At 40.6% G+C, this 24855-nt stretch overlaps 1 protein-coding gene across 8 annotated transcripts in view; it reads left to right on the top strand.

The window, feature by feature from the left end:
* Positions 1-3408: 3408 nt before the first annotated feature.
* Positions 3409-24855, top strand: part of GALNT11 (polypeptide N-acetylgalactosaminyltransferase 11) — a 56692-nt gene continuing 35245 nt past the window's right edge. For 7 of the 8 annotated variants that reach the window (XR_012672731.1, XM_075144220.1, XM_075144218.1 and 4 more), the window contains exons 1-3: positions 3409-3488; positions 20199-20531; positions 24481-24604. Coding sequence is in view for 7 of the 8 variants with exons in the window: in XM_075144220.1 (XP_075000321.1) it covers positions 20237-20531; positions 24481-24604 (419 nt within the window). In the remaining variant the exon portion in view is untranslated. Of the gene's footprint in view, positions 3489-8303; positions 8391-11126; positions 11295-20198; positions 20532-24480; positions 24605-24855 lie in introns of those variants that run through there. The other variant, XM_075144219.1, reaches the window with a different exon arrangement.

Genomic DNA, 24855 nt, shown 5'->3' with positions numbered 1-24855 from the left:
CAGCAATTTACAATTGTAACTCAAGGCAAAACATACTTTCTTTTGTTTCTTTTAAATTTAATGCCTGGAAATTTCACTCAGGACACCTAAATCTTGTGTTATAAGAAACACAGAATTCACTTTCTTTATGACAATAGATTTTTATGCCATTACCACATTCCTTCATACTCCTTTTCCAAGTTAAACCATTTGAGTGTATTTAAACTCCTTTTTTTTTTTTTAGGAAGCAATTCCATACCTCTGATCAGCTCATTGCTTCTCTCTATACCTTTCCTGGTGCTTTAGGGAGAATTCCACACAATATTAAAGCTGTACAAGCGCTTTGGGTTTTGCAACAGTATCCCATCTTATTCTTTATTCCTGTCCTAATGTACCTAACATCCTTAGCGATAGGACGAGAGGAAATGGCCTCAAGTTGCGCCAAGGGAGGTTTAGATTGGACATTAGGAAAAATTTCTTTACTGAAAGAGTGGTCAGGCCTTGGAACAGGCTGCCCAGGGAAGTGGTGGAGTCACCATCCCTGGAAGTATTTAAAAGACGTGTAGATGAGGCCCTTAGGGACATGGTGTAGTGGGCATGGTGTGTTGGGTTGACGGTTGGACACGATGATCTTAGAGGTCTTTTCCAACCTGTATGATTCTATGATTCTTTTTGCCTTTTCAGCTACTACAAAGCACAGAACTGATGTTTTCAATAGACTAGCCACAACAGATCCACAGATTCTTTCCTGAGTGCTCCTAATGAATTTAAGGGTATGTGGGATGAACTTGTTTTGCAGGCTTTTTCTCAGCAGTGGAAAACCATCTCTCTCGTCTATTCAAACATCTATTTTTGCAAAGCTATTTAGAATATAATCTCTTTGAGATCTCCGCCCACTGTCAAATATGGCCCGAGATTTCAAAAGTATTTGAGAAGAGAGAGCAGATCAGATAAACCCATATACATATTCTGAGCTGTCATTCGACCTTCTTTCTTTTGGAAAGCAGGCAAAAAACCCGTTAAGTGATATGCAGCAAAAGTAACAGTAGGAAGGAGAAGTCTGAGAGCAACCAGATTAAGTGTCCTGCTTCCTCAACTACTTCAAATAAACTGTCCAGCACTTACAAGGACTTGTTTACTCCATTCAAAACCATAATCACATAGAAACTCTACTAGGGGATGTGCAGACTCTGACTTCAGTCACGGACAGCCCGTAGGCAAACTATTACAAAAGGAAACCACTGAAACAAATGCAAGTTCTCCCAGTTATTGAAAGAACAGTTGGAGTTTCCTCCAGTCTTCTCTATCACAGCTGGTCAACAAGCTTTACACATTAGCTGGAGAAATTTGTTTTGAATTATTTGGATATAGAAAAATACTATACATTAATTCTGTTTGAGCTCGGGGATATTCACCTCGTTTTTCACAAATCTAAGAAATCAGATAGGACTTAAAGAATATATTTTGTAGCTCAGAGTGTCCCTTTCTCCTGCGTCATTCCTGTGTCTAAGACATGTCAACAACAGGAACATTTAATAAATTAAATTGCAGTGCTTGAGTACACATGGATCCCAAATTCTGACCACAGCCCATATTGACAGAGGATTACTTTGGGTTACGATTTCTTACCAGCACTTTTACATGAGTTCTTCTCCCTTGCTGTGAGCACATAGGAAGTGGGTCAATTAGTTAACACTAACAAGTTTAATCGTAGAGTATATTAAGCAATTGGGCTAGGCAGATCATCATTATCAGGGATTTTGAGAAATTAAACACATGTCTCAAAGACCTTACAGTAAATGACACTAAAAAGTAGCAGTTTATTAATTCTGTTAATAAAATGATAATCCAAGCACCAGGGAAACTCTTTTCGATAAGAACTAAAATATCTATTTGTGTAGATTAAATACCTGGAATTACAAGGTAGTCAAGAACTGGACAAATTAGGACTTCAAGGATAATGGTTCTGCAGAAAGCAGATAGCATATGTGCTGAGGTTGCTTTTACCTAAAAGAGCTTAACACACACCTCCAGTCCTCAGGCTAAATTATTATGAGAGAGAGATCAAAGCTGCATATTAGCCATTATGAAACAGGAATTATGAAAAGATGGCTGATAGGGATGGTGACTATGTGGCTGTCTCATTTAACTGCACACATAACTTTCATCTTGATCCCTGCTACCTCCTTATCATCCGCCTGCTAACCCCTCCACGGACAGTCACTCCTTTTTCTCTCACTGCAGCTTCTGATTATATAGTGCCTTTTCGGCCCTTGTACTTTAATGCTGTAGCTACAGCTTTTTGACAAGTTCTGTATTCTGCTCTATTTGTGTTATTATAAAGCACCTTGCCATTATCTCTGGACACCAGGGGCAATATACACCAAAGAATGGACTTGGGTGCTTCAACCCTGTTTAATTTCCACTTTACTAAAATAAAATTGGCCATCTTCAAAGTGTCACTCAGCAGCTCAAGTTCTGTATCTGGGTATTCACAAAAAAGCTCTCAGTCCTGACTAGCTGAGCAAATCTGACACTTACTTCGTTCTTAAACCAAACCAGGGTTTACAAACCCAACCTGCCTTCCAGTTTCACCCCTCCCCTCTCCCCGAAAGGACACCTGCCAAGCCAGGTTCCACACGAAGATGGATCAATGGTGAAACTACCCCATCACCCTTTTGTCTAGTAAGTCAGTGGTTAGAGCACTTACTCTGGATATGAAAGATCTGAGGATTCAACACACCTCTCCACCTGTGAGGATGTCAACTCTTGCCACTATAGATGCACGTTAACTGCCAAGCTCAGGTTATTTTAAGGTAGTTGTGGTTGATCTCCTTTAATCATCTCCCCCTTCCTGCTGAACTGAAGAAACCAGTCCCCCACATTCCAGACAGCTACTTAAACTACATGGTGAGGAAAACATTGCTAGTTGGCCCAGACATCCTCCATCAGCCTAACCTACACCTCTTGTCTCCCCTTCAAAGCCCCTGGACAAGTACTGCCAGGGGCCATTTAAGACCATAAGGCCCAAAGCAGACACCTCCTTGAGGGACTGGAAAGGGCTTTAGTCTTCAGAGAGAGCTGCAAGGAAACTCCTTGCAAGCCTAGGGGCTAGTTGCCGGCAGGATGGGCAGATGCACAGCAACGCTGAGGGGAGAGGGGGGTTGAAGGCAGCACACCCACAGCCCTACAGCCCTGAATCTCCCCATAGCTTCACGGCCGTGCACCGCTCAGCAAAAGGGGGCCAGGCAAGAGCCCCGCAGCCCCATCATTCCCCCCCTCAGTGCTCGCCATCTTCTCAGACCGACCCGCTCCCGCCTGTCATGGCTGCCGCGCCCCAACCTCACGTGACGGCGCCGGCCGGGGAGGGAGGGGGAGGAGGCGGGCGCGGTCACGTGGTGCCAGCGCCGCGCGCGAGCGGTGCGCGCCGCCGCCGCTGCCGCCGAGGGCCGGGGCGGGCGGAGGGGCGATGCCGCCGCCGCTGCGTCCCACCGGCCGCCGCCGCCGCGGTGAGTGCGGGGCCGCCCCCGCCGCTCCGGGGCTGTGAGGGACAGGGGCGGTGGCGGTGTGAGGGGAAGCGGCCCCGGCGGGGGAACCGGCGCCGGTGTGAGGAGAAGCCCCGGGGAGTGAGGGACGGGGCCGGCGGCGGTGTGAGGGGCAGCCCCGGGGGGTGAGGGACGGGGCCGGCGGCGGTGTGAGGGGCAGCCCCGGGGTGTGAGGGACGGGGCCGGCGGCGGTGTGAGGGGCAGCCCCGGGGGGTGAGGGATGAGGCCGGCGGCGGTATCGGGCCGCCCCCGGCCGTTTTCCCGCCTGCCCTGAGGGACGCGGCGGAGCCTGTCCCGGGCGCAGCGATTCCTGTTTCCAGAGGCCGGGTCAGATTCAGGGCTTCCCCCTTTCTGGCTCAAATGAACGGAGTGAGTTTATCGCGGGGAGGCCACGCTTGGTTGGGTCTCTGGGTGAGAGATGAGCCAGCCGCATGGTGAGGGCTGTTAGTCGAAGCTGACCAACAGCACTCCCCCGGGGAGAGACCGTGGGGTCGGTGTGGGCTGTGCTGCGCAGGATGGAAGTCAACGTAATTATTATTTTTTTAGTCTTTAAATGCATGTGAAGGAGCAGCAGCAGCAGCCCGCCTGCAGGTAAACTGAAACTATGCAACTGTCAGCCCCAAATGTGGGGATCTGTACGTGTTAGTTTTGCTGGCACTGCTCCTTTCATTGATTCGTTTGCAGGGCGATGGCAGGCGTTGCTTTTTGGAGGGCTGTTTGACACTGTGGTGTATTAAAGCTTTCTTATCTTTATGACTGGGAAATTTATTTTTAAACCGTTTCTCCTTTTTTGTTCCTGTGGTTTTCAGTATATAGTTTGCAACATTGAAGCTCCCTTTTCCTCTTAGCAAATATGTGTTATTCTACGTGGCTGGTCTCCAGCCCTTCTAGTCAGTTCCCATTGCCATGTGATCTTTTTTCTTTTTTTGTGTGTGTTAAAGCTTATAAGGAAAGCTGCAACAGAACATGCTGATAGCAAATTAACTGTCTCCAAGTTACTTGGAAGGCAAAAGAAAGGTTATCTGGTCCCTTTTTTGCATGAAAGCAAACCGAGCTGAGCAAGTAACCAAAATCTCTGTGTTGCTGGTAGCAGGGGGCTTAGCAGGTCGGACTCTTCCCTGCTGTAGTGTGGCACTGGAAGCAAACATTGCGTTCAGAAGCTGCCTTTCCAGACAGCTACTTCACCTTCATTCGCTTCTTCATAGGTGTCAGCCTTTAAACTGCCATTGAGACTAATTTAAAACACTAATGCTGTCTAGTACAGCATCTCTGCCAAACTGTATCCTGACTTCTTTTCAATATCAGTTGCAGGGCAGCTGCAGTAGACCTTACAGAACTTTATTGTATACCTAGATATAAAGTGCAGCCCCTATTCTTCAAAAAAAAAAAAGAAAAAATCTCATGACCTGGCTTTGTTGCTGCTCTGTAAACAATCTGTATTTTATCTGTTTGGTCTAGTGTATTCAGAGTATTACTTTCTGTTTGAAGGAATGGTGAAATCTCTTAATGCCAGTACAGGAATTATGCAGGTGGGCAGGATCATCAGCACTCTGCCAATATGCTTTTTTTTTTTTTTTTCTGGAAAATGTATTTCAACATAAGATCAAATTCCTTCTGACCTTATTTAGAAAGAGTAGTCTGTAAGAGACATTAAATGTTCTTGAATACTTTCTGATCTAGTATCTGCTTGTTGTTTTTTCTTTCATATGGATCTCACCTGAATGGGAAACTGCTCCCAGACATCTCTGATTAGCTTAAGCTGATGCAAGCGCAGGCTGTGCCCAGGAAAGGATGGTACCAACCTCTCTCTGACAGTATGTTTCTGCCCTGCTATCCTGTAGAGAACCTCTGCATATGTGAAATAGTCCGGCTAGGATTCCTAGACCTCATTTTAGAACAGCATAAAGGTCCAGGTGGTTCCAGATAAGAGGCTTTTGATTAACAAGCAATTGGCTTCCCCCAGTATAACTGTCTCTGAAGAACTGCCTGCCTTCTGCATAAGCTTTTCCTCATCTCTGGGTAAAATAAGCTCCTGCAGAGTTTTAGGAGCTCTTCTGCAGCAGGGAAGGAAAGAAATAACACTGCAGCTCTAATGAGACTTCATCTCGGCCTCAGATGAGGAAGCCAGCAGGCTGTGACATGTGTTCTGGTTTAAGAGATTCTGACTGCAGATTTCAGGCCTGTTGCCTGTCTTCTGCTATCTAATCACTTTATCTCAGAGGATGCAAATCGATACTCCATTATGCATAGAAGTAAAATGAAGAGAGTTCCTGATAAGCTATTGTGTGACAGTAGTTTATGAAAGTGGGTGTTCTCCTGTTCATCCTTTTCATAGTGACATAAAATAGCAGTAGGTGTGAGTCAAACTTTTTAGGAGGAGGAAAGCCCTGAAACAGCATGGCAAGGGAAATAAAGATGAATTATTAGTATTTTGAAAATTTGTCTATACAAAACATGCTTCCTGATAGTAAATGCTAGAGAAACAAAAGTTTTAGTGGTAGTTATAAGGCATGTGTGTGGAGCAGGGCAGACTGTGGATCAAATGGATGAGATTAGAAGTGTCTGAGCAGACAATAAAAATGGGGATTTCAGCTCTTCCAAGCTGAATATGGTACTGTGGGGGTGAAAAGAACAGGGGGAGGATCGTTCTTACTTTAGTTACATTAGCTTGGAAGGTGCTGTAAAAGGTTGTGGTCTGAGCAGCTGGCAGGCTGAGTTTGGCAGTGTGGCAGCTGTGTGTTGATTACTGAAGCAGAGTAGTTAAGAGGGGACTTCAACTGAAAGGAAAAGTTAAAATTTTGAAAAAATACAATCATTCCTTTCTGTGACAGTTCAGTTTATCGACTTCCAAAACAGTACCATCTATCTGGCTAGGCAATACTACAGTTACAGGTATCCCTAAAATCAAGTAATTTTCTTTAGTACCATTCATTTTGGAGAGGTGCTGCAATACAACTCTGTTAATTGCTGTTGAAGAGTAAAAGTATGCTCATGTGTTTCAAGTGCAGAAGTTACTTTTTTTTTTCCCGCAGTATTACAGAGGTGAAGTCTGTTTCAATCCCTGTTAGAGTGTGGGAGGTAGATAAACTGTCTTGATTCTTATCTAAGGTTTCTTTTCAAAACGTATGGTGGCTTATGGAGATGAATGCATCTGCTGTTGCAGCTACTGTGTTAATGTATAAAGTACTGTCAGTACAAAGGCCTCGGCTGTTAAACCAGTGTTTAGCAGCATGAGTAAATGCATTTGTTCAGCTCATTTTGTGTAAGAGTTAATAGTACCCACCACATCCTTCAGCTGTGCTCTAGCATGTTTCTCATGTGAGTCAGCATTGTTTAATAATGAGTGTAAATACTATTTGAAAACTAGAAGTACACTGCCACAAAAAGGGGGAAAATTAGGAAGCTGATGATACTGTTTCAGTCAAAAGTTGACTTCAAGTATACTAAGTTTCAGATATTTTGTTGTATGAACTTCTGAACTTCTTCACTGAGATGTGATAATACGCTAAGCCTGTAGGTTAAGCCACTGATGGTGTTACCAAAATGTAGAGTATGGATTGAAGTGCCCGTAAGAGTGACGTGCTGTATCTCAGCCCTTTCTTGTGCAGTCTAGGGTTTTTGCAGCCAGATACTTTGCGTGTTTGAAATGGAATACAAGTTCAGGTGTGAATCAACTTTTCCACTGTTTACACTAATTAGAAACCTCTAATGCAGAGAACCTCAGGACTTCCTACTGCCTGCTTTATGCTTTGTAGTATGAGTAAGAAATAGGTGTGCAGGCTAGGGAGGAGCCCAGACCCCACTACCCCATACTGCTCACAGGTAGGTATTTTGACGCCTTTGCTGAACTCTAAGTTCAGTTTGGGGCAGGTGAGCTGTTACAGTTTTCTGTCATGGCAGTAGTGGCATTGCAAGTTCTGCATTTCTGAGATTGAAGGTTTGCCATGACTGACAAGTTATACCTTATCGGCTGTGCTGCAGTCACTGTGCGCGTGCGTGCTCTCACCCCTCTTGCCGTGGAGCAAGCTACCTTGACAAAAATCATTTCACTTGCTGCAGAAGAGGGAAGGAGTCTGTGCGTGAAGTAATGTAATGTTGCAGACCGGCTGATGGGAGGTAACTGCTTACCTGCAACAACTTTTTGTCATTCCGAAGACTTCAACTATGAGACACTGCACCATTTAAGAAGTTGAATTTTAAATTGACAGGTTAAGCTAATAAACTTGCAGAGGCAGGCTAAAAAGAAGGTACCTCAGTAAATGATTGCTATGTGCCAAACTGATTTAAGCAAATACTTAAGGAATGTTCATAGAGGTCGTCTTTTTAGCTTATGGAAAACCGTCCAAGTATTGCTTGGCTAAATGACACAGATTTTCTTGTGCAAACAAGGATTAAATTAGATGCTTTAAACCTTGGAGGTGGCCTTAACTAAAACAGAGATCCTTTCCCAGGAAGCACAAAACTATCCTGTTTTGATACACAACCCCTTATGAATCAATCTTAATAGGTATTTTGACTATTTTGCAAATTCCTGAAGTGTAACATCAGTAACAAATAATGTCACTGTCTTTGTTGATACCTCTCATATTTGTTAGTGAATTTGCTTTCTAAAAGTTTTTTCTTTAGTTTTCTGTTTCCTGGAATACCTTAATTTGGTCTGTTAACATGAATCTCTTATCTCTTGCGTCAGCAGACGCTGAGACTCATCACCTGTGAAGCAAGAGAAGACTAAGTTTTGGAGTGCACGCTAACCTTCTGTGCTAGCAGTGTGTTGGAAAGCATGGCTCCTAGTGAAGTGGGAAAATATATTTTTGATCTGCTATTCATTCTGTTGCAACATCCTCGATTTCAACATCAAAATCCTGAGTATGTTTTCCCATTAGAAACATTGGCAATAGATAAGTAGAAGAAGAGTGACCAACAGGGGATGGAAAAGGAGTGGTCCACAACTCTTTCCTCAAAGGGATTTCTTTGGAGAAGGGGAGAATTGAGTCTGTAAGATCATGTAGAAGGGAAAGAAAGACAAAGAAAATAATTTTTGGCATAACTTGCAGAAGTTTGCTCTCCCCACAAGCAGCGTAAAATCTCTTTATGCTAGTGACTTATCATTCTAATCCAACAGTTCATGTCCACAAATTTTTTTTTTTTTTCAGAAGCATGCTAATAGAAGGTCTGTTTACTTACATGTTTGGAAAACTCCACACTCTATTGTCAAATACAATATTTGGCAAGATAAGCTTTGGCAAGATATCAATATTAAATTGATAGCTTAGCTTAGATGTGTGAGTGGAAGTGTTTTCATTGACTCCATCTGTAGGTATGGTTATACCAGCAATAGTACCTCTTTGTTAGTATTGTATCGTGTTAAGGAAAGGAAAAAGAGAGACTGTTTCCTATACAAGGGTTTGCTAGTATAATTTAGAACTAGGCCTGCTGCAGGAGCAGATAAGTTATTGCTACTCTAACCCAGAGCTCTGCTTGATATTTGTATCCTCTCCGGTTAGTGTGGCCTCAGAACTTTTGATGTATTTGCCTTAATGCATCATTCAGTTTTTATGGGTGGAAACTGAGACAGTGAGTTGCTGAGGATCTTATCAAAGTCTGTAGCAGAGCAAATAGTTCAACCAGAATGTCCCACGGGTCAATCTGATAACTATACAGGTGTCCTGGTTCAGTCAGTGAGTTGAAGTGAGAACACATAGTAGGTGTATATCCTTAGGATTCCTCTCATATATTAGTGGCTGGAGACATTAGTGAGAAAATGAGAGAAGTAGAGAAAAACCTGTGCACAGAAATTACTTTAAACTTCTGTTGAGAAAATGGATCCAAAAGCAAGAAGATTGCAGCCTTTTTTGGTCTTTCTGAGGAAGAGTTCCTCACTGGGAAAAACGAAAGTCCCATGCCTCTGCTGTTCCAAATGGCATGGATACTGTGGACTCTGTGCTAAAGCCTGGATTGAAAAACTCCAAGTGACCTTTGTTTCTGGACATGAGAAGTGCAAATGGACATTGAATTCAATTCAACACCTGCTTTTAGTATTTCTTTCAGTTCTACTTTTTTTAACAATGGCCATCCACCCAGGAAAACTCAGTTAGGACATGATGTATTGAGGAAATCTCTAAGATCGTGCCATCTCTTAATAGTGTGGAGAAACGTAACAGGAGTTAAGAACTCCAAGCAATTTAGAGTGAGTTAAATATTTTCCTATCAGAGGCAGTTTGGGGATTTAAACTGTAACTTGTTTTAATCTCACTCACATTTCTGGTGCTATGTTTCATCTCTTTTATTTTAAACAAATAATGTCTATGTATACTAATATCAGTTATTCAAGCTCCAGAAAGGTGTTTGATTCTGGGCTAACCAAACTGAGTTGCAGGGCAGACGGCAGTGCTACAGCAAGTAGCTGACAGGCTAGTGTTACCTTACTGTGGCAATTTCTGAAATCTGACTGTAAGTGAATGTAACATGTCTGGGATCCAAACATGGCACTTCTAGTGTATTTTCATGTTTAAGTTCCTGCATATTGGAAAGGAAAACCCTGCAGAAAAAGATAAATGAAGTAGCCTTGTATGATTTGTGGGGAGTAAGCTTGGAGGTCTGTGAATTCCGTGATCTGATGCTGTAGGACAAGATGCAATGTAAACATTCTCATTGTCAGCATTACAGAGTTTCCAATTCTGTAGTACTAGTAGTAACTTAATTACAACAGTTTTGCATTTCATACAAGTTCAAGTACAGTCTTTTGAAGTTTCTAGTCTGAGTTTGCAAACGCGTGTGTGTATTTTTTGTATACAGCTGTTGATTTCAGTACGAAGTTCTGCACAAGTAGATGTCTGCTTGGAGCTAACCGCAGAACTGGGATTTGCAGAAAAACTTGTGCAAAATACAGTGTCCATGGTCAGTAGTCACAGCTTTAAAATTGAGACTGGTGAACCCCAGTTTTCACTGTCCCACTCAAAAGTACTTCAGTGAGGTCCGTTTTGTTGCCAAATTTGCTGCCAGCTGTTTTGGCAGGAGGGCTGTACAAATGAAGTCTGATTTTTTTTTTTTTTTTTTTTTTAGAATTGGAAAATGTGTTTTCACTTTGCTTGTAAAAGACTAGAAAAAAGCCCAAAGCACCTTTGATGAAAATTTTTAAGGTGAACAGAACGCATACCTAGAAAATTTCAGTCAAAATGCGGGAACTTTATAAAATTACTAGTGATTTGGAAAATGAGGAGTGAAGGAATTTTTAGAATTGAAATTTGTATGCAAACTTAATGATCGTTTTCTCTAGCATTACTATGGTCTAATCCATTGATATTATGATGAAGAATGCCTTAGAAATACACTGATTGATTATGCTTCTCTAGTGAGTGGCAGTAAAATGACCAGTCTTGTTTATGCTTCCAAATGCATGAATCCATATGGATCATGCATTAGCTGGGGGGGGGGGGGAAGAGAGGAAAAAAACCAACCCCAAACAAATAGAAAAATAGATCAGTGCTCCTAGGGCAGTGTATGCAGTCAAATGAGAAATAGCCTTGCAGCATTCATGTCCTAAGACCCATCCAAATTAGCCTGTTGTCATAGAGAAGCTTGTGTTTGTTATCCCATTCCCAGTTAGGACTTGCAAGCAGCACTCAGCAACAAAGTGTTAAGTTTCAGGCTCAGCATTTTATTGTTCACTGAGAATGAAGACACCAACTGGATTTGACTGCTACTGCAGTAAATGTGTTTTCACTATGTAACCTTGCACTGCTTCTTTAGTGCCGACTCTTCTGGAAAAAGGTGAGCGTTGTTCTGTTCAGCTGTTCACGTAGAAGTGTGTCTTATCTAATTATTTTGCATGCATCTGTATTTTTACTGTTATTTTGGTGAGCTTTGCAGACACAAAATGCAAGGAACAGCTAAGTAGATCTTAAACATTTAGGAAAGGTATTAAGCAGCTTACTTGTGTGTAGTTGACCTTGTAAGCTCTCTTACATTTTGCGTTTGTATATAGTACTGGAGGGTTGTTAAACTAATATTTAGACACATGGATCTTCAATGTGAGAGATGCATTGAAAAAGAAGTTGTCAGTGTGGGTTTTTTAATCTTGCTGTTTTCTAAGCTATATGTGAAGAAGCAAGGGGTGTATTACAAAATGCATGCATCTTTTTTTGGAGACAGGACATGAACATTTTGGCTTCCTTGAGAGTTAGTTTTGCTGATGAAAAGAAAATCTCACTGTTTCAATTGGAAGAAAGTATTTATTAGCAACGAAAAGGAAGAAGGTATTTTTAGGACTCCATGAATGGCATGACATGTATTTATATGCCAGATGGCTTAAAGTAACACCCAGCCAAGCAGCCCTATGGTGCAGCATTTGTTAGGGGGATAGATAAAATTCTGTGCATGTAATTGTGCTTTGGGAAACCAGTAGCTTTTTTCAGGAAGAAACGAGGACACTGCAGCAGCATGAAACTGTCTACTGTATAGTACTTATCTACTCAGTATTGAGCTCTAGGATTTTGGTAAGCTCATGTTTCTAATCCAAGTGTACTTGCTTTCTCTAATCAGACTGGACTATTATGTTACTTTTTTTGATGCAATGTTGTACCACTGGTTGTAACTAAAATGGGTGTTCTTTTCTGTTGTTTGTTAACATGAGATCCTGACTCTTTTGAAACTTTTTCTTTCTAAAACTTGTATCTGCTTTTTCCATTAAAATTGTGTCCTTAAATGAGAGCCCTTGTGAAATACTGTCATTCCTTGGAGAGAAGGAGTATGTGGGGAGAAAGGTATTCTTTATCAATAAGGGAAAAAAAAAAATCTAGTATGTTTTCGTGTGGATAAAGAAGTGAAATATGTTACTGCAGAAGATACTTCAAAATTTCTTTAAGGGAGCATTTGAAATGGAGGTGAGGAAAGAAGGAACTTCACATTTTTATTATACAAATGCTAAAGTGTTTGCATTCACTCTGGTATGGCAGCCTGCTAAGTAAAGCTTTTTAACTGGAGTTGAGAAATTCCAAAAAGCTTGATAAGCAAAGTTATGTTCCTGGAGGAGGCATTTCAATATATAGTGCACAGATTTAAAAATGATACTATGCAATATTTAGACATCTCTGGTTAAAGTCCAAAAACTGAAATACAAATGAGTATATAAGTGAGTCATTTGACAGTGGTAAAATAGTGAGGGGTGAGAACCCAAAGACAAAAAGAAGATTAATTTTTAAATTTTTCCTAAAACACTTTATGCTTTTCAAACTTAGTATACTCATAGTATAGTTTCTTAGGTCTTCAAGAATTCATGCAACTAATCTGTCTATGTGCCTTTCTTTATCTATAAAGTATAATGAATGTTACTGGTATTTTAAGATTATTTATCTATAAAGTCGTGATCAAATTTGTGTTCATTCCAGGAGGATTTATTTTAGGTGGTATGACGTGGATTTGTATAGCTGGGCTGAGATGACTAAACTGTTGGCTCTCAAAGCTTTTAAAGTTGCATTTAGAAGTGACTTACAGAGACTAATTAAAAATAGATCTTAGTGTGTCATCTCATTAAAATGAATGGGAACAGTGATCTTATGCAAGAGGACAGCCTGTGGTCCACAGTATATTTCTGTGAATGAGGGTTGCTGTGGCTGGAGTTACATTAGTCTTTTTTAACTCTTTAATTCTCCCACCTCACACCTCAGTAAATAGCCTGGTTCTGTTTTCTTGATAATATCCTTGTAGGTAGCAGCAGGGCTGCTATTAGGTCCCCCCCACCAAAGCCATCTCTTCTGCAGGCTGAAGAAGCCCAGCGTCCTCAGCTTCTCCTCACAGGGCAAGTGTTCCAGCCCGTGGCCATCTTGGTGGCCTTCCACTGAACTCGCTCCAGTTTATTGATGTCTGTCTTGCACTGGCAAATCCCAAACTGGGTCCAGTACTCTGCCTGTGGTCTTATGAGTGCTGCGTGGGGTGGTGTAATTGCATCCCTCGGTCAGCTGGCTGTGCTCTTGTTGATAAGCCCATATGCTGTCAGCTGTTGTTGCTGCAAGGACGTGCTGCTGGCTCGTGTTTAGCCAGACCTCCCAGGTCCTCTTCTGCAGAGCTGTTCCCCAGGCTGTGTCAGTGGCCAGGGAGTTTGTCTGTCCCAGATGCAGGACTTAACATTTGTCCTTGCTGAATGTCACAAGGTAGGTTCTTGTAGGCTCAACCTGTCTTTACGTAAGTATTTACCTGCCTATATTGTGTCATAAATAGCCGCTTAATTAATAAAGTACAATGACCCATCCCTTCTGTAAGGTCAAAAATTAATGGTTGTTTTTAATTAAAAACAAACTGGCAGGTAGATCCAATTTAGTGCTAAAACAATCCAGCAGGAGGGTTTTTTTTATAAGGAGTTAAATTGGGTTGGCGCTTAGATTCCAGAGCACATAAAACACTAAGCTTTTATTTGGAAATATCTCTGGCTTATGTTCAATGATGTTGCTCCTAGTGATGTGTGTTGGAGTCTGAAACAAAAGCTGCCTAAGGTGTCCCTTTTTCATCTTGCTAGTCTATTAACTGTGACTCTGCCTTAAGACTGGTTGCAATGTAAGGGATGCCTGGAAAAAAATAATTCTCATGAAAGTGCAGAAGCTACTGTGAATGACATCTCTGTGTGATGAGTGTATTATTGGAGTACTACTTCCTAATCTGGCCTCTGTTTATCATACTGTTAATGCTGTTTTTTGCTTGTGATTCCACAAGAAAATAGGAAAGCCTGTTCATGCTGATGCTTGTTTTGGAAGGGGAGCAGTGGTAGCCATAACATCTTGGAGGCCAAGAAATATATAATGAGTTAAGGCTATTAAAAGAGCAAAATTGCATTTGTAAGTAGTGTTACTTTATCTTCTTGGGTTTTTCCCTCCGAAATAAATAACAAAATAAAAATTAAAAGCTTCTGTAGAAGGTCATGCAGCAAATTATCCTAATACTCTGTAGAAAGATAAAATTTTTTAAATTTTTATTTACTAGAATGCTCTTTAAAAATGAAGATTATACACATCTGTTCCTTCCCTTAATATAGGTCCAAAATACACAGGCAGTCTTGCAGGAAATCTGGGTAGTATGAGTAGTATCTCTGTCGTCTTTTTCTTTTTTTTTCTTTTTTTTTTTTAGAAGAAAAGCTGTTCTTGGAAAAACTACAAGCAGACTTTAAGGTTTTCTCAAATCATTCTTACTCCTATTTCAAAAATCTTGAGGTTAATCTGATCATCTGTTTGACCTCTGACAAACATGAGTTTTGGCACAGTCATGAAATATGTAGTCATACGGTGTATTTACTAAACTGTTGAGGTTAATCCAAGCAGATGTCAGTGTTTAAGCAGTGGCTGGTCATAGAGCCTGTAGGTACTTTTGCTCTTTAAGCCAAAATATTGTGAAATGTGGTTGGCATTTTTTTCTATTGAAAATATTGAAGTCTAACACATTGGGCCAGTGTTAGAATGGCACAGGCACAGGTTACTAATTACAAACTCTCCCAAGCTGGCTGGGAGAACAGAGTCGTATCATTGTTGGACCAATTATTAAATTAATGTAAATGTTACTGGGTTTAATGTATGAAATGAATGTCATGCTGGTGTTGTAAGGATGCTACAAGAAGCTGGTGCAACATGGAAAGCAGAATTGCACAGTAATTACTGAAGCCCGAGTCTAGCAGGTAGGCTCCTGGAGGGTTGTTTTTTTTTTTCAACTTTGCAATTGATTGACTTTCAGAGACTTCTACTAAGTTACTTATATTTAACTTTTATAGTTCTCTTCAAAAAAAATCAATGATTTACTACTTGTGCAAGGAACTGAGACTTCTTTACTGGAATTCATGGAAATTGAGAGGAATATTTTACTCTTGGCATTTCTGGCATTCAGGTCTGCAAACTCAGTTCCAAGGCTTTGCCAAAGTCTGAAAACTATCAGGGAATAAATATATGACAATCAAAACAGAGCAACAAGAGAGACAGAAAGGCAGAATATTTGGTCAGAATACTGCGCCTTTTACTCTTGATCTCTTCTGACCTGATGCTGACGGGGGCCGCTTCTAAGATAAATTTTTTCCTTTCTTGGTCATCCCAGTTGCCTCCAAAATGGATTGTAATTCCCTCATGTAGGAGATGCTGCCACCTTGAATGATTTATGTTTGTCATGTTGAAGTATCTCTGGATTCCTAAGTATACCAATGCAAACAGCTATAAACCCCGTGTATCGCTGAGATGTTGATGTGAATGAATGCTTGTAAAATACTTCAAGGTATTATCATTTATTATTTGCTGTGAAAGCTCCTCTCCTGTCGAGGGAGAGGGAATGTCTTCTGTTCATTCTGGATGTTCTTCACTACATGTGTTTTTGGGAAAGAGAATCGTTTGAGGTATTTTGGAAACTTCCTTGGCTTTTTTGTGTTGATTTTCAGAAACGAAAGGGAGAAACATGACAGACCTTTCAAGCCTAGACTAAATTACCAGTAAAATCTGTGAGGAACTGTATTATGAAACAATTCTTCTTGATATGTTTAAATAATAGATTTTTTTTTTAATGCAATTAGTATTTTTGTTTCCATTTGAATAAATAAATAGAAATGAGTTTTAACTATAGTGTCCAAATAGCAATTTAGTGGTGACTAGACTCAGTGTTACTGTATTTATTGCATAGGTGAAAATTATTCTTATGAGCCCATTGACATTATTATCTGTATAATAAAAAAAGCAATTCTGCTTTTTTGATTTAAGTTTTTCCTATCTAACTGTTCAAACCTGCTAGCTCTGCTTACATTAGCAGAGCTTTAGGGCTGTTGAGTTAAAAATATATATAATCTGTTTTTCTCATGCAGCATGTATCAGGGCTGAGAAAGATACTAATACTTTGGATTTGAAAGGCATATCCTTTGCATCTCCTGTATTCAGGAACAGCTTGTCTCCGTTTTAAAAAAAAAAAAAAGGTGAGAAAAAAAAAAAAAAGAATGGTTTGGCTTTGCTTAAGTTTCAAAATTCTGCTTGGAGAAACCAACTGGGAGAGGATGGAGGTTTAAGACAGTCATCAGGGTATTGTGACTATGCATAGGCAGTCAGAGACAGTTGTTGGGTAAATTGGCAAAGTGTGTTTCCTAGAAGACTTCACAGAACTGGAGAGCAAAGGAGTCTGGACAGGGTAAGGCTTTTATTCACTTTATCTAGATGGCTTGCAGAAGAAAGTCATGGAAAGGGAGATGGATGAGGTAAGAATTGAGGGCCAAGTGGCTGCCTCTGAATTGAGTGTTTTTTCTGGGGTTCTTGTGACCAGCTGAAGTATTCTCTCCTCCTTCCCTCTGGTGTGTATCAAAGTGATTATTTTTTTGTTGCATGCTGAAATGAGTGAAGGGATACTTGTTTCTTGGTATATTGAGGAGAGGCGGAGTTGTATTGATGTGATTGTACTTTGTATGCATAAAAGTATAGAGCTGGAAAGGTTCTCCTGGTTCCTCAGGGCAGGTCCCAAACAGGACTGGCATTGCTTAGGACTTGAAAACCTACTGTGGCCTCTTTGCTAAAACACATCTGTAAGAAGCCACATCTGTAAGAAGTCATAGTCAACCTAAAACTGTCTGAAACTGGAGTGTGCAGCTCTGACGCAGATTGTGACTTCTGTGGCTGCTTAAATGGTAGAAGTGGTTAAATCCATAGGACAGCGGTTGTATAAATGCATATGTGTTGGTGAATAAAGTAAACTAATAAGCCTCAATGTGCTTTTCATAGGCAGGGTTTAAATTTTTTCCATTCTGCCTTCAAAAGTTAAGTGTCTAACAAAACATTTGGTACTTAAAGAAAATAAACAGTGAGTCTGCATTTTCCTTCCAAATGTATTACTAAATGTCTTGGTTGAATAGCAAGCTACTGAAAGGGACTAGTTTTCTGCATTATGGTGGTTCTGTCATTTGATTTAAATGCAGTATTTCGACCTTTGTATTCTTCTACAAAACTGCAAAACAGTAAAGGAGGGGAAAAGAAGGTGAAACAGTTCTGCACTAGCAAGGAGCACGTGAAAATAATATCACACTCAGGTTTGCGTTTGTTGCCTTTGTTGCCTTTGTAAGAGTAACCAAGTGTGTGCTTTCAAGCCTCGTCAGAGGGCTTTCTGGAGATGGAAGGGATGTACAGCAATCTTTTCACTCTGGTGATTACTAATTTATCCCTTCCTCTTTAATCTGAGTATGCCCGATGTCAGTCTCAGCAAACTTGCACTTCTAGCCACACTAAAGTTACATAGCAGCAAGGTGGAGCTCTGAGTTGTAAAAGAGCTGCAAGAAGCTGGGGAAATACTTAGGCCATGATGAATTCTGCTCTGCGTGCCTGTCTTCCTAGTGTTACCTGAGATAACAAGGGTTATCTTTGGTTTTCGTGTGCAAGCTGCAGTGTAGATGTATCTTTAAACAGCTCTGAAATGAAAAGGTTCCTTCTCTGTTATAGTAATTTTTATCTTATTAGAACAATTCTGTTCCACAATGTAAGTGCATGTGCCGTGGTGTTAGGATTGTGCGTCTGTGTTACCATAGCAAATGGAAAAACAACTCTAGCAGGTTTTGAGGAGCAGTATATTAGGCTTGGACAAGTCTTACAGCAGATGACCTCCCTGTGACCATGCAAAAAAAACCTGGCAAGTACCCAGACCTTCTTTTATGGATAAGTATTAATTGTCTGCAGACTGTCTGGCAAGAAGAATTATTATAATTAGAGGATATAACTATTTATCTAATCTTGCTCCTTTGCAGCCTAGCATGCTTTTTCTGAGTCTAGATTTGCCTTGCTATGATCGTTGATCACTGTTCACTGCAGGGAATAAGGCATTGGGGATTGGTGGTCTGTACCTCTCCAACTGGTAAACCCATTCTGCTAGCTAGAATGAGGGTTTTTTAATCATTTCTGCCCCAGAGCATTTGTTGCCTGACTAATTCATGGCTCTACAATTAAGTGGCAAGATTTCTGTGTGACAGTGTTAGAGAAAGAACCTGTTTCACAGAGCATACAATTCATCTGTATGCACAGGGTCAGTATGAGATTTAAACCCCGTTTAAGACCTTTTTAAGCTCCTTGGGCTTAACTGCTGCGTAAATTGTTGCCTTGCAGAAGTGAGGGAGTTTGACATGGTAAGAATAATGGGTAAATTATTTTTGAGGAGGTTTGGGTTTTTTGCTTTATTTTACTTTGTGGATATTTTATTTTTGGAATGACCTGCTCCAGTCTGGGAAAGGTGAGCTTGAATTTTAACGTGTATTCTTTTTGGATGCAAATCACTTAGGACTCAGAATTACATTGCCAAAATAAGTAGGATCTTTATAGGTTTCTTCGGGATCATGAACGCCTTCTACCTCTGTTTAGTAGTTTTCCGTATTGAGAAGGGAATAATCTGTTTGTACTCATAAATGTTGTTGTGGTTTGTTCTTTGCCAGGCTGACCTGAAGACTTCTCGTAGTTTCCAACTTTTTGAGAAGTCTGAAATATGCATCAGCATAAACCCTTGACTCCTAACCCAATACTTTATTTTCTTAAAACAAAAGTTTTGCTAATTAAAAGGTGATTTCCTGACTTTTTGTTACTATGCAAAGAATTTGCTGTGGTTAAATAATGATGAGAGAAATCTAATTCTTTGAGTTAGTGTTCTTCTCTAGTTTTGGGAACTGAGCTGTATACTTTTGGGGTTTTTTTTAGATTTGAGAAACTCCAGAAAGTTTACCTGATTCTCTTGGGCCATAAATAAAATGTTATCACTAGTTTCATATGCTTCACTTCAGGGATTTGCTTACAATAGTAATTTTCGATACAGGTTAGAGAAATTGTGTTAGTGGATGGGTGCCTAAAGTAAAACTCTGGGCTGGGTTGCTTCCTTCCAGCTCTAGGTGGGCATCTCCTCCAGGGAGTATGGAATCTCTTCTGGAGTCTGCAGAGGCCTGCAGGAACCCAGAAAATTTGCTTGGAGCTTTTTGCTCTTTCCCTATCCCACATCTGTTTCTTTTTGGTCTGCAGAGAAGACTATCTGTAAATGTGACTATCTTGGTACTATGTGTTGTTAAATTGCACCCCATGATTTGGGCGCAATTCTGGCTGTTCTTAAATTTGGGGCAAGAAGGACTGGACTATGTAGCTTTTTGAGTCTGTGTTCTTTCATTCCATGCTTCAGGATAGGAACTGAACTACAAAAATGGACATGTCTGGACCATACTCTTGGGCAACTAGCTCAATGAGGCCCTGCTTGAGCAAGGGAGTTGGACAAGGTGACCTCCAGAGATCCCTACCAACCTCAACCATTCTGTAATTCTGTGAAGAATCAATTCCCTGTGTGTGGTATATTTAGTTAAATAGTGATATGTTTAAATGAATGCAGGCATACAAGGAATGTAGTGTTGTGGAAGAGAGATAATTATAGAACTATTATGAGGAAAAATTAATTATTTTTACCTTTAATTGTGATGTATCACTGGGCTCTTAGTGATTGTTTTCTTCGTGTTTTAAAGCAGTAGTATCTACACAGAATGTACAAACTGGTCATGTTTGTTTTTTGAATGGGAAAGTGAAAAGGGATTTCATTCTTACGGTCTGTGCTTAAAGTTTAAGTTCCAAAAATCATTTAATGGAAGACCAACCTATAGAATACATTTTCTAATGTATAGACCTGATGGGCAGCACTCTCAAAATGTGTGTTTTCACTCTCTTTCAGGTAATTGAGAATGGGTACTCAACAATGCTAAGTCTACAATGGGAAGTGTCACACTTCGCTATTTCTGCTATGGGTGCCTTTTCACATCCGTGACCTGGACACTTCTGCTATTTGTTTATTTCAACTTCAGTGAAGAGAACCAATCCTTCAAGAATGTGCCCGTCAAGGGGCTGGAACCTCAGAGGCCATTTCCAAAAAAATTCTACCCCCGTTTTACGCGGGGGCCTGTTCATATACCTGAATTGCAACAGAAAGAGAATAAGATAGGAAATCCTCTTGGAAATCATGTCCAGGACCCAGTTAAGGGGGAGGTAGAATTCTCTCCTGAAATGGGTAAGTGGTTTTCAGTGCTGGTGACAAAATTATTAGAACAGTAGAAGAAATGAGGTAATGAGGTATTAAGGTTGGTTGGTTGGTTTGTTCTTTAAAGGATCAAAGGGAAAATTGTGTAATGAAGTAGTTTTGTTTGTTAAAATGCAAGTGGTACTAGTGGCTCTCTTCATTAGGTATTACTTGAAATTTATTCTATTGTGTTTAATCCAAAATATACTATTCCTAACATTTACAGCTGTGTTGTGTAAGTGCTAATTAGGAGGACTGGATTACAGCAAGGTGCCTACCCTTGATGTAGTTCTTGCTTTTGGAAGGTTCAGTGTATGCTTGTTTCATCTTAGGAGTAAGATGACTGGGCTCAAATACATGAACTTTTATTAGCCACAGAGAAACTCTACTCATATGCAGTAATTAAAAATAGCTTGATAACAATACACAATGAAGAGGACCCATTGATTTGGAGAATATCCTTGGAGTATGAAATCATCTACAAAAAATGTGTGTGGGACAAATTACAATGAAAGATTTATTGAGATGACAGTGGTTAGGGCCAAATCCTGCTTACTTTGCACCAACAAAGGTCTGTGTGTTTCGTTGGAGCATATTTCATCAATGAGATGATTTGGGTTTGTCTTCCAAACTTGTCTTCCAAATTAAAATGCTTTGTATATTTAACTGCTTACAGCTTACTGTTCGCTGTTGTGTTCAGATATGCAAACTGAGGCATGTTGCATACTGGCCTGCAAATTTGCTTTAAGTCTGGAGGCAGATGTTGAGTGCCGTGGTATCAGTGTCTGCTGCTTTGGGAATTATGGCATAGTACCCTTCATAGCCAGGAGTTCAATACTCATAGCTGATTGAAGTCCTCTGTCATTACTTTGGATGAATGCTGTATCACCAGCTTCAAGAGTTTATAGAACTTTGCCAAACTTCAGTTTCCGAGTTGGCCATTAGACCTGTGTGAATATATAGGAAAAATGCCAATTCATGTTGCCGTGTGGCATTACAAATGTTTATTAGTTCACTCCAAAAAGCACGAGAGCCAAGTGAGGTGAAGGCCAGTCCAGAGGTGGCCATTTCTTTCCAACTGTTCAGTACTGGCCAGGAAAGAAATTGGATCTTTTTAACTGAGAAGTCCCTTGATCTTCAAACCAAGTGACTGGTTTGGTTGGTGAAAGCCAAGGGGAATTATAGTGCCAGGATAAATTCTACATGAATCATCAGGAGACAGCTGGCTCTCTGTCAGAATTAGATCAGGTGCTGCAGGAAAGGGCTTCCTGTCTATCTAGGGTAGGACAGTGATAAACACACAAAGCAAAAAAAAAAATGAAAAGAGGTTTGGCATATGATAGCCAAAACCAAATTGTCATCTGGTAGGACAATCTCTCTTTTCTCTTTTTTTAATCTGGGAGAGCCACATAACACTGCTGAAGTAAAGCCTAAACTGATGTTTCGATTGCAAAGCCCTTATTTTCCAAGGGCTTTTATCTGCTGTTTGGACTGAAATTGTTCAGGCCTTTTGCATGCATTTTGGATATTGTTCTTCACAAGAATGTTTTAAAAAAATTAGCATTCCTTCTTGTCTGTATTCAGAAGATCAGAAAAAAGTAGTTAGTGGTTGGTTATTGACAGACTGTAGAATAAAACATTTGGTATGTGGTTCTTAAGCTCATGCTTTGTATAAAGACAATGTTTTAAGTTGCCCCAGTGGCACAGGTTACTGTGACGCTGAGTATTCAAGAATGATTGAACTGGGTGTTTGAACTGACAAGCCAGAAACCTTACTTTGGAAATGCACGTGGTTCAGCCAGAAACCTTACTTTGGAAATGCACGTGGTTCAGCCAGAAACCTTACTTTGGAAATGCACGTGGTTCAAAGGAGGACTGACTTACTGGTTTAGACGGCTGGTGCTTGAAGAGTGACGCTGCCACTGTGAACAGACCTCATTCCTGTCCCTGTGATGCAACTTATCCACAGTGGGAGCACTCATCCCTGAGCATGATAGCATCAGTCACCACAAGACACACTATGTAGGTGTATCCCACGTCTTTTCCAGATATCACTACCCAGCTCTTCCCACTTGGTCCTGCACAAATGTCAAGGCATCTACTCTTGAAGTGTTTGATAGCGCAGCTGCATTGCCATTGCTGTACTCAAGGCTAAAAGTGACAGGGTGGGAAATATAAATGGTGGGAATGTGGATGCACAGAATTCCCTCTAGAAGGTCATCTTATACCTATAGGTGGACTTTATTGCTGAAACACAATTGGTAGTAATACAACTGTGCTCCGAAGGCCAACCAGGACTACTTGTTTGAAAAGGAAGAAAGCTTCAAAACTTTTTTAATGACCTTTTCTTCTGTTCTGTTTTTTAACCCATCTCATTTTCTCCGGGCTTGAGCTCAGCTGGCTTTTGCATGGCTGTTGAAAACTGGAGAACAGAAGGTATGAAGAGAGGCTGAGAGGATTGGGTTTGTTCTGCCTTAGAGAGAAGGCTAAGGGGTGAGACTTTATTGCTGTCAACAGCAACTTAATGGGAGGCTGTAGGGAAGATGGAGCCAGGCTCTTTCTGGAGGTGCATGGGATTATGATAAGAAATTAAAGCCAGGAGGTGATTTCTATTAGGTAAGAGGAAAAGCGTTTTCAGTGTGATAATGGTCAAATGCTTGAACAGGGACATGAAGAGGTTGTAGAATCTCCATCCTTGGAGATACTGGAGGCTTTCAAAACTTAATTGGACAAGTTCTGAGCAACCTGATGTAGTTGGACCTGCTTTGAGCAGGGGTTAGACCAGATGTTCCTTCCAACCTAAATTAGTCTATGATTCTATGAAACATATTACCCTGGATGTGTGGTAGCATGTGAATGAGGAATCCCCTTGTTAATTACTTTCTGCAGATTTTGAACCATATGGAGATGATGAGCAGGGTGGAAGGAGATAAATTACATGATCCTTGCTCACTACTTCTACTGAAATGTCAGTGAAATTAGCTCTGTAGCTTGGTAATAGCTGGAGAGGACATATGCATCTCATTCTGTGCAGCCAGCTGAACAGGGACAATAAAAAGTCATTGCTCTGCTACTTGAATTGTTGCAAAAGTGGCTAGCAGATGCAGGTGGTGGCTACCACTTTCCTCCTCTTCCTCCTTTTTTTCTGTAGAAGAGTTGAGTGAAGCACCATAATATTTTGTTTCTATTCACACTGGTGAGTATATGGCTCAGTGAGAGAGAAGCCTATGGCACTGAGTCAAGGCAGGCAGGATGGCATCGTAGATTTCAACCTTGGCCTGTAGCAGTGTACTTATTTATACCAGCAATTGCTGCCTCTGCCATGCCTAGCAACAGTGATGCTTCTGCTAAAATAATCACTAAAATAATCAATAGAGAAACAGCTAGCTCTGTTGCTGTTTTACTTGCTGTCAAAGCCCCTGGTGATATAAACAGGGAGTTTACAGTTTTTTCACAGCAATTTTTATGTTACTGCAGACTTGAGAAAACTGCATGAAATTGGACCTGCTATTGTGAGGGTTTTTCTACCATTGTAAATGTGTTTTCTCTCTCAAAAATGCCATTACAGACCCTTCATCTGTATGGATAGGTGCTGATGCATTGTGTGCTGAAGTCTATCCTCTGTTGCTTGTTTGATGTTGGTTTTTAGGTGGTGCTAAGAATTAGAGGCAGTTTAAGTGAATGTGTCTGGTAAGGCAATAAGCCAGCAGTCTTTGGAGAATGATTTCATTTTATTATAGCTGCAAGGGCTACTCATAAGTACTACCTATTTGTGAGGGGTAACAAAAACAGTTGCACAAAAATACACTTTGTAAAGCAGAAGGATTTTTGAAGAATATAATGGGTTTTAGGGGAGGTTAAGGCATATGTTTCAATCCTTGATTTTTTCCAAAGGATGTTTTTGAGCCTGTTAACTGATCTTGGCATGTTTTTTTTTCAGGAATGATTTTTAATGAAGAAGATCAGGAAGTGAGAGACTTGGGCTATCAGAAGCATGCTTTCAATATGCTTATCAGTAATCGGCTGGGATACCACAGGGAGGTGCCTGATACAAGAGATGCAAAGTATGTACTAATTTTTGGAGAGAACATTGTATAATTTCATGTGCTCAAGAACTTGTAACATACGTTACACCTGATGTAGTATTCAACATTTTTGGTATTACATTTCTGTTAGATACTCTTTCAGCCTCCTGTGTTTCTGAAGGCAGATTTTCAGCTATTTAAACAGGAGTGCTTGAGGTTAGGATTTTTATTCTTTGGTCTCTTCTGTCTTTTTTTGACTGAATATTGTTTCTGGAGATCTAATTTTTTGC

Source organism: Calonectris borealis, chromosome 2, assembly GCF_964195595.1.
Source record: "Calonectris borealis chromosome 2, bCalBor7.hap1.2, whole genome shotgun sequence".
Classification (NCBI taxonomy): Eukaryota; Metazoa; Chordata; class Aves; order Procellariiformes; family Procellariidae; genus Calonectris; species Calonectris borealis.
The sequence above is the reverse complement of the archived record's forward strand: the minus strand, read 5'-3'. Positions and strand labels throughout refer to the sequence as shown.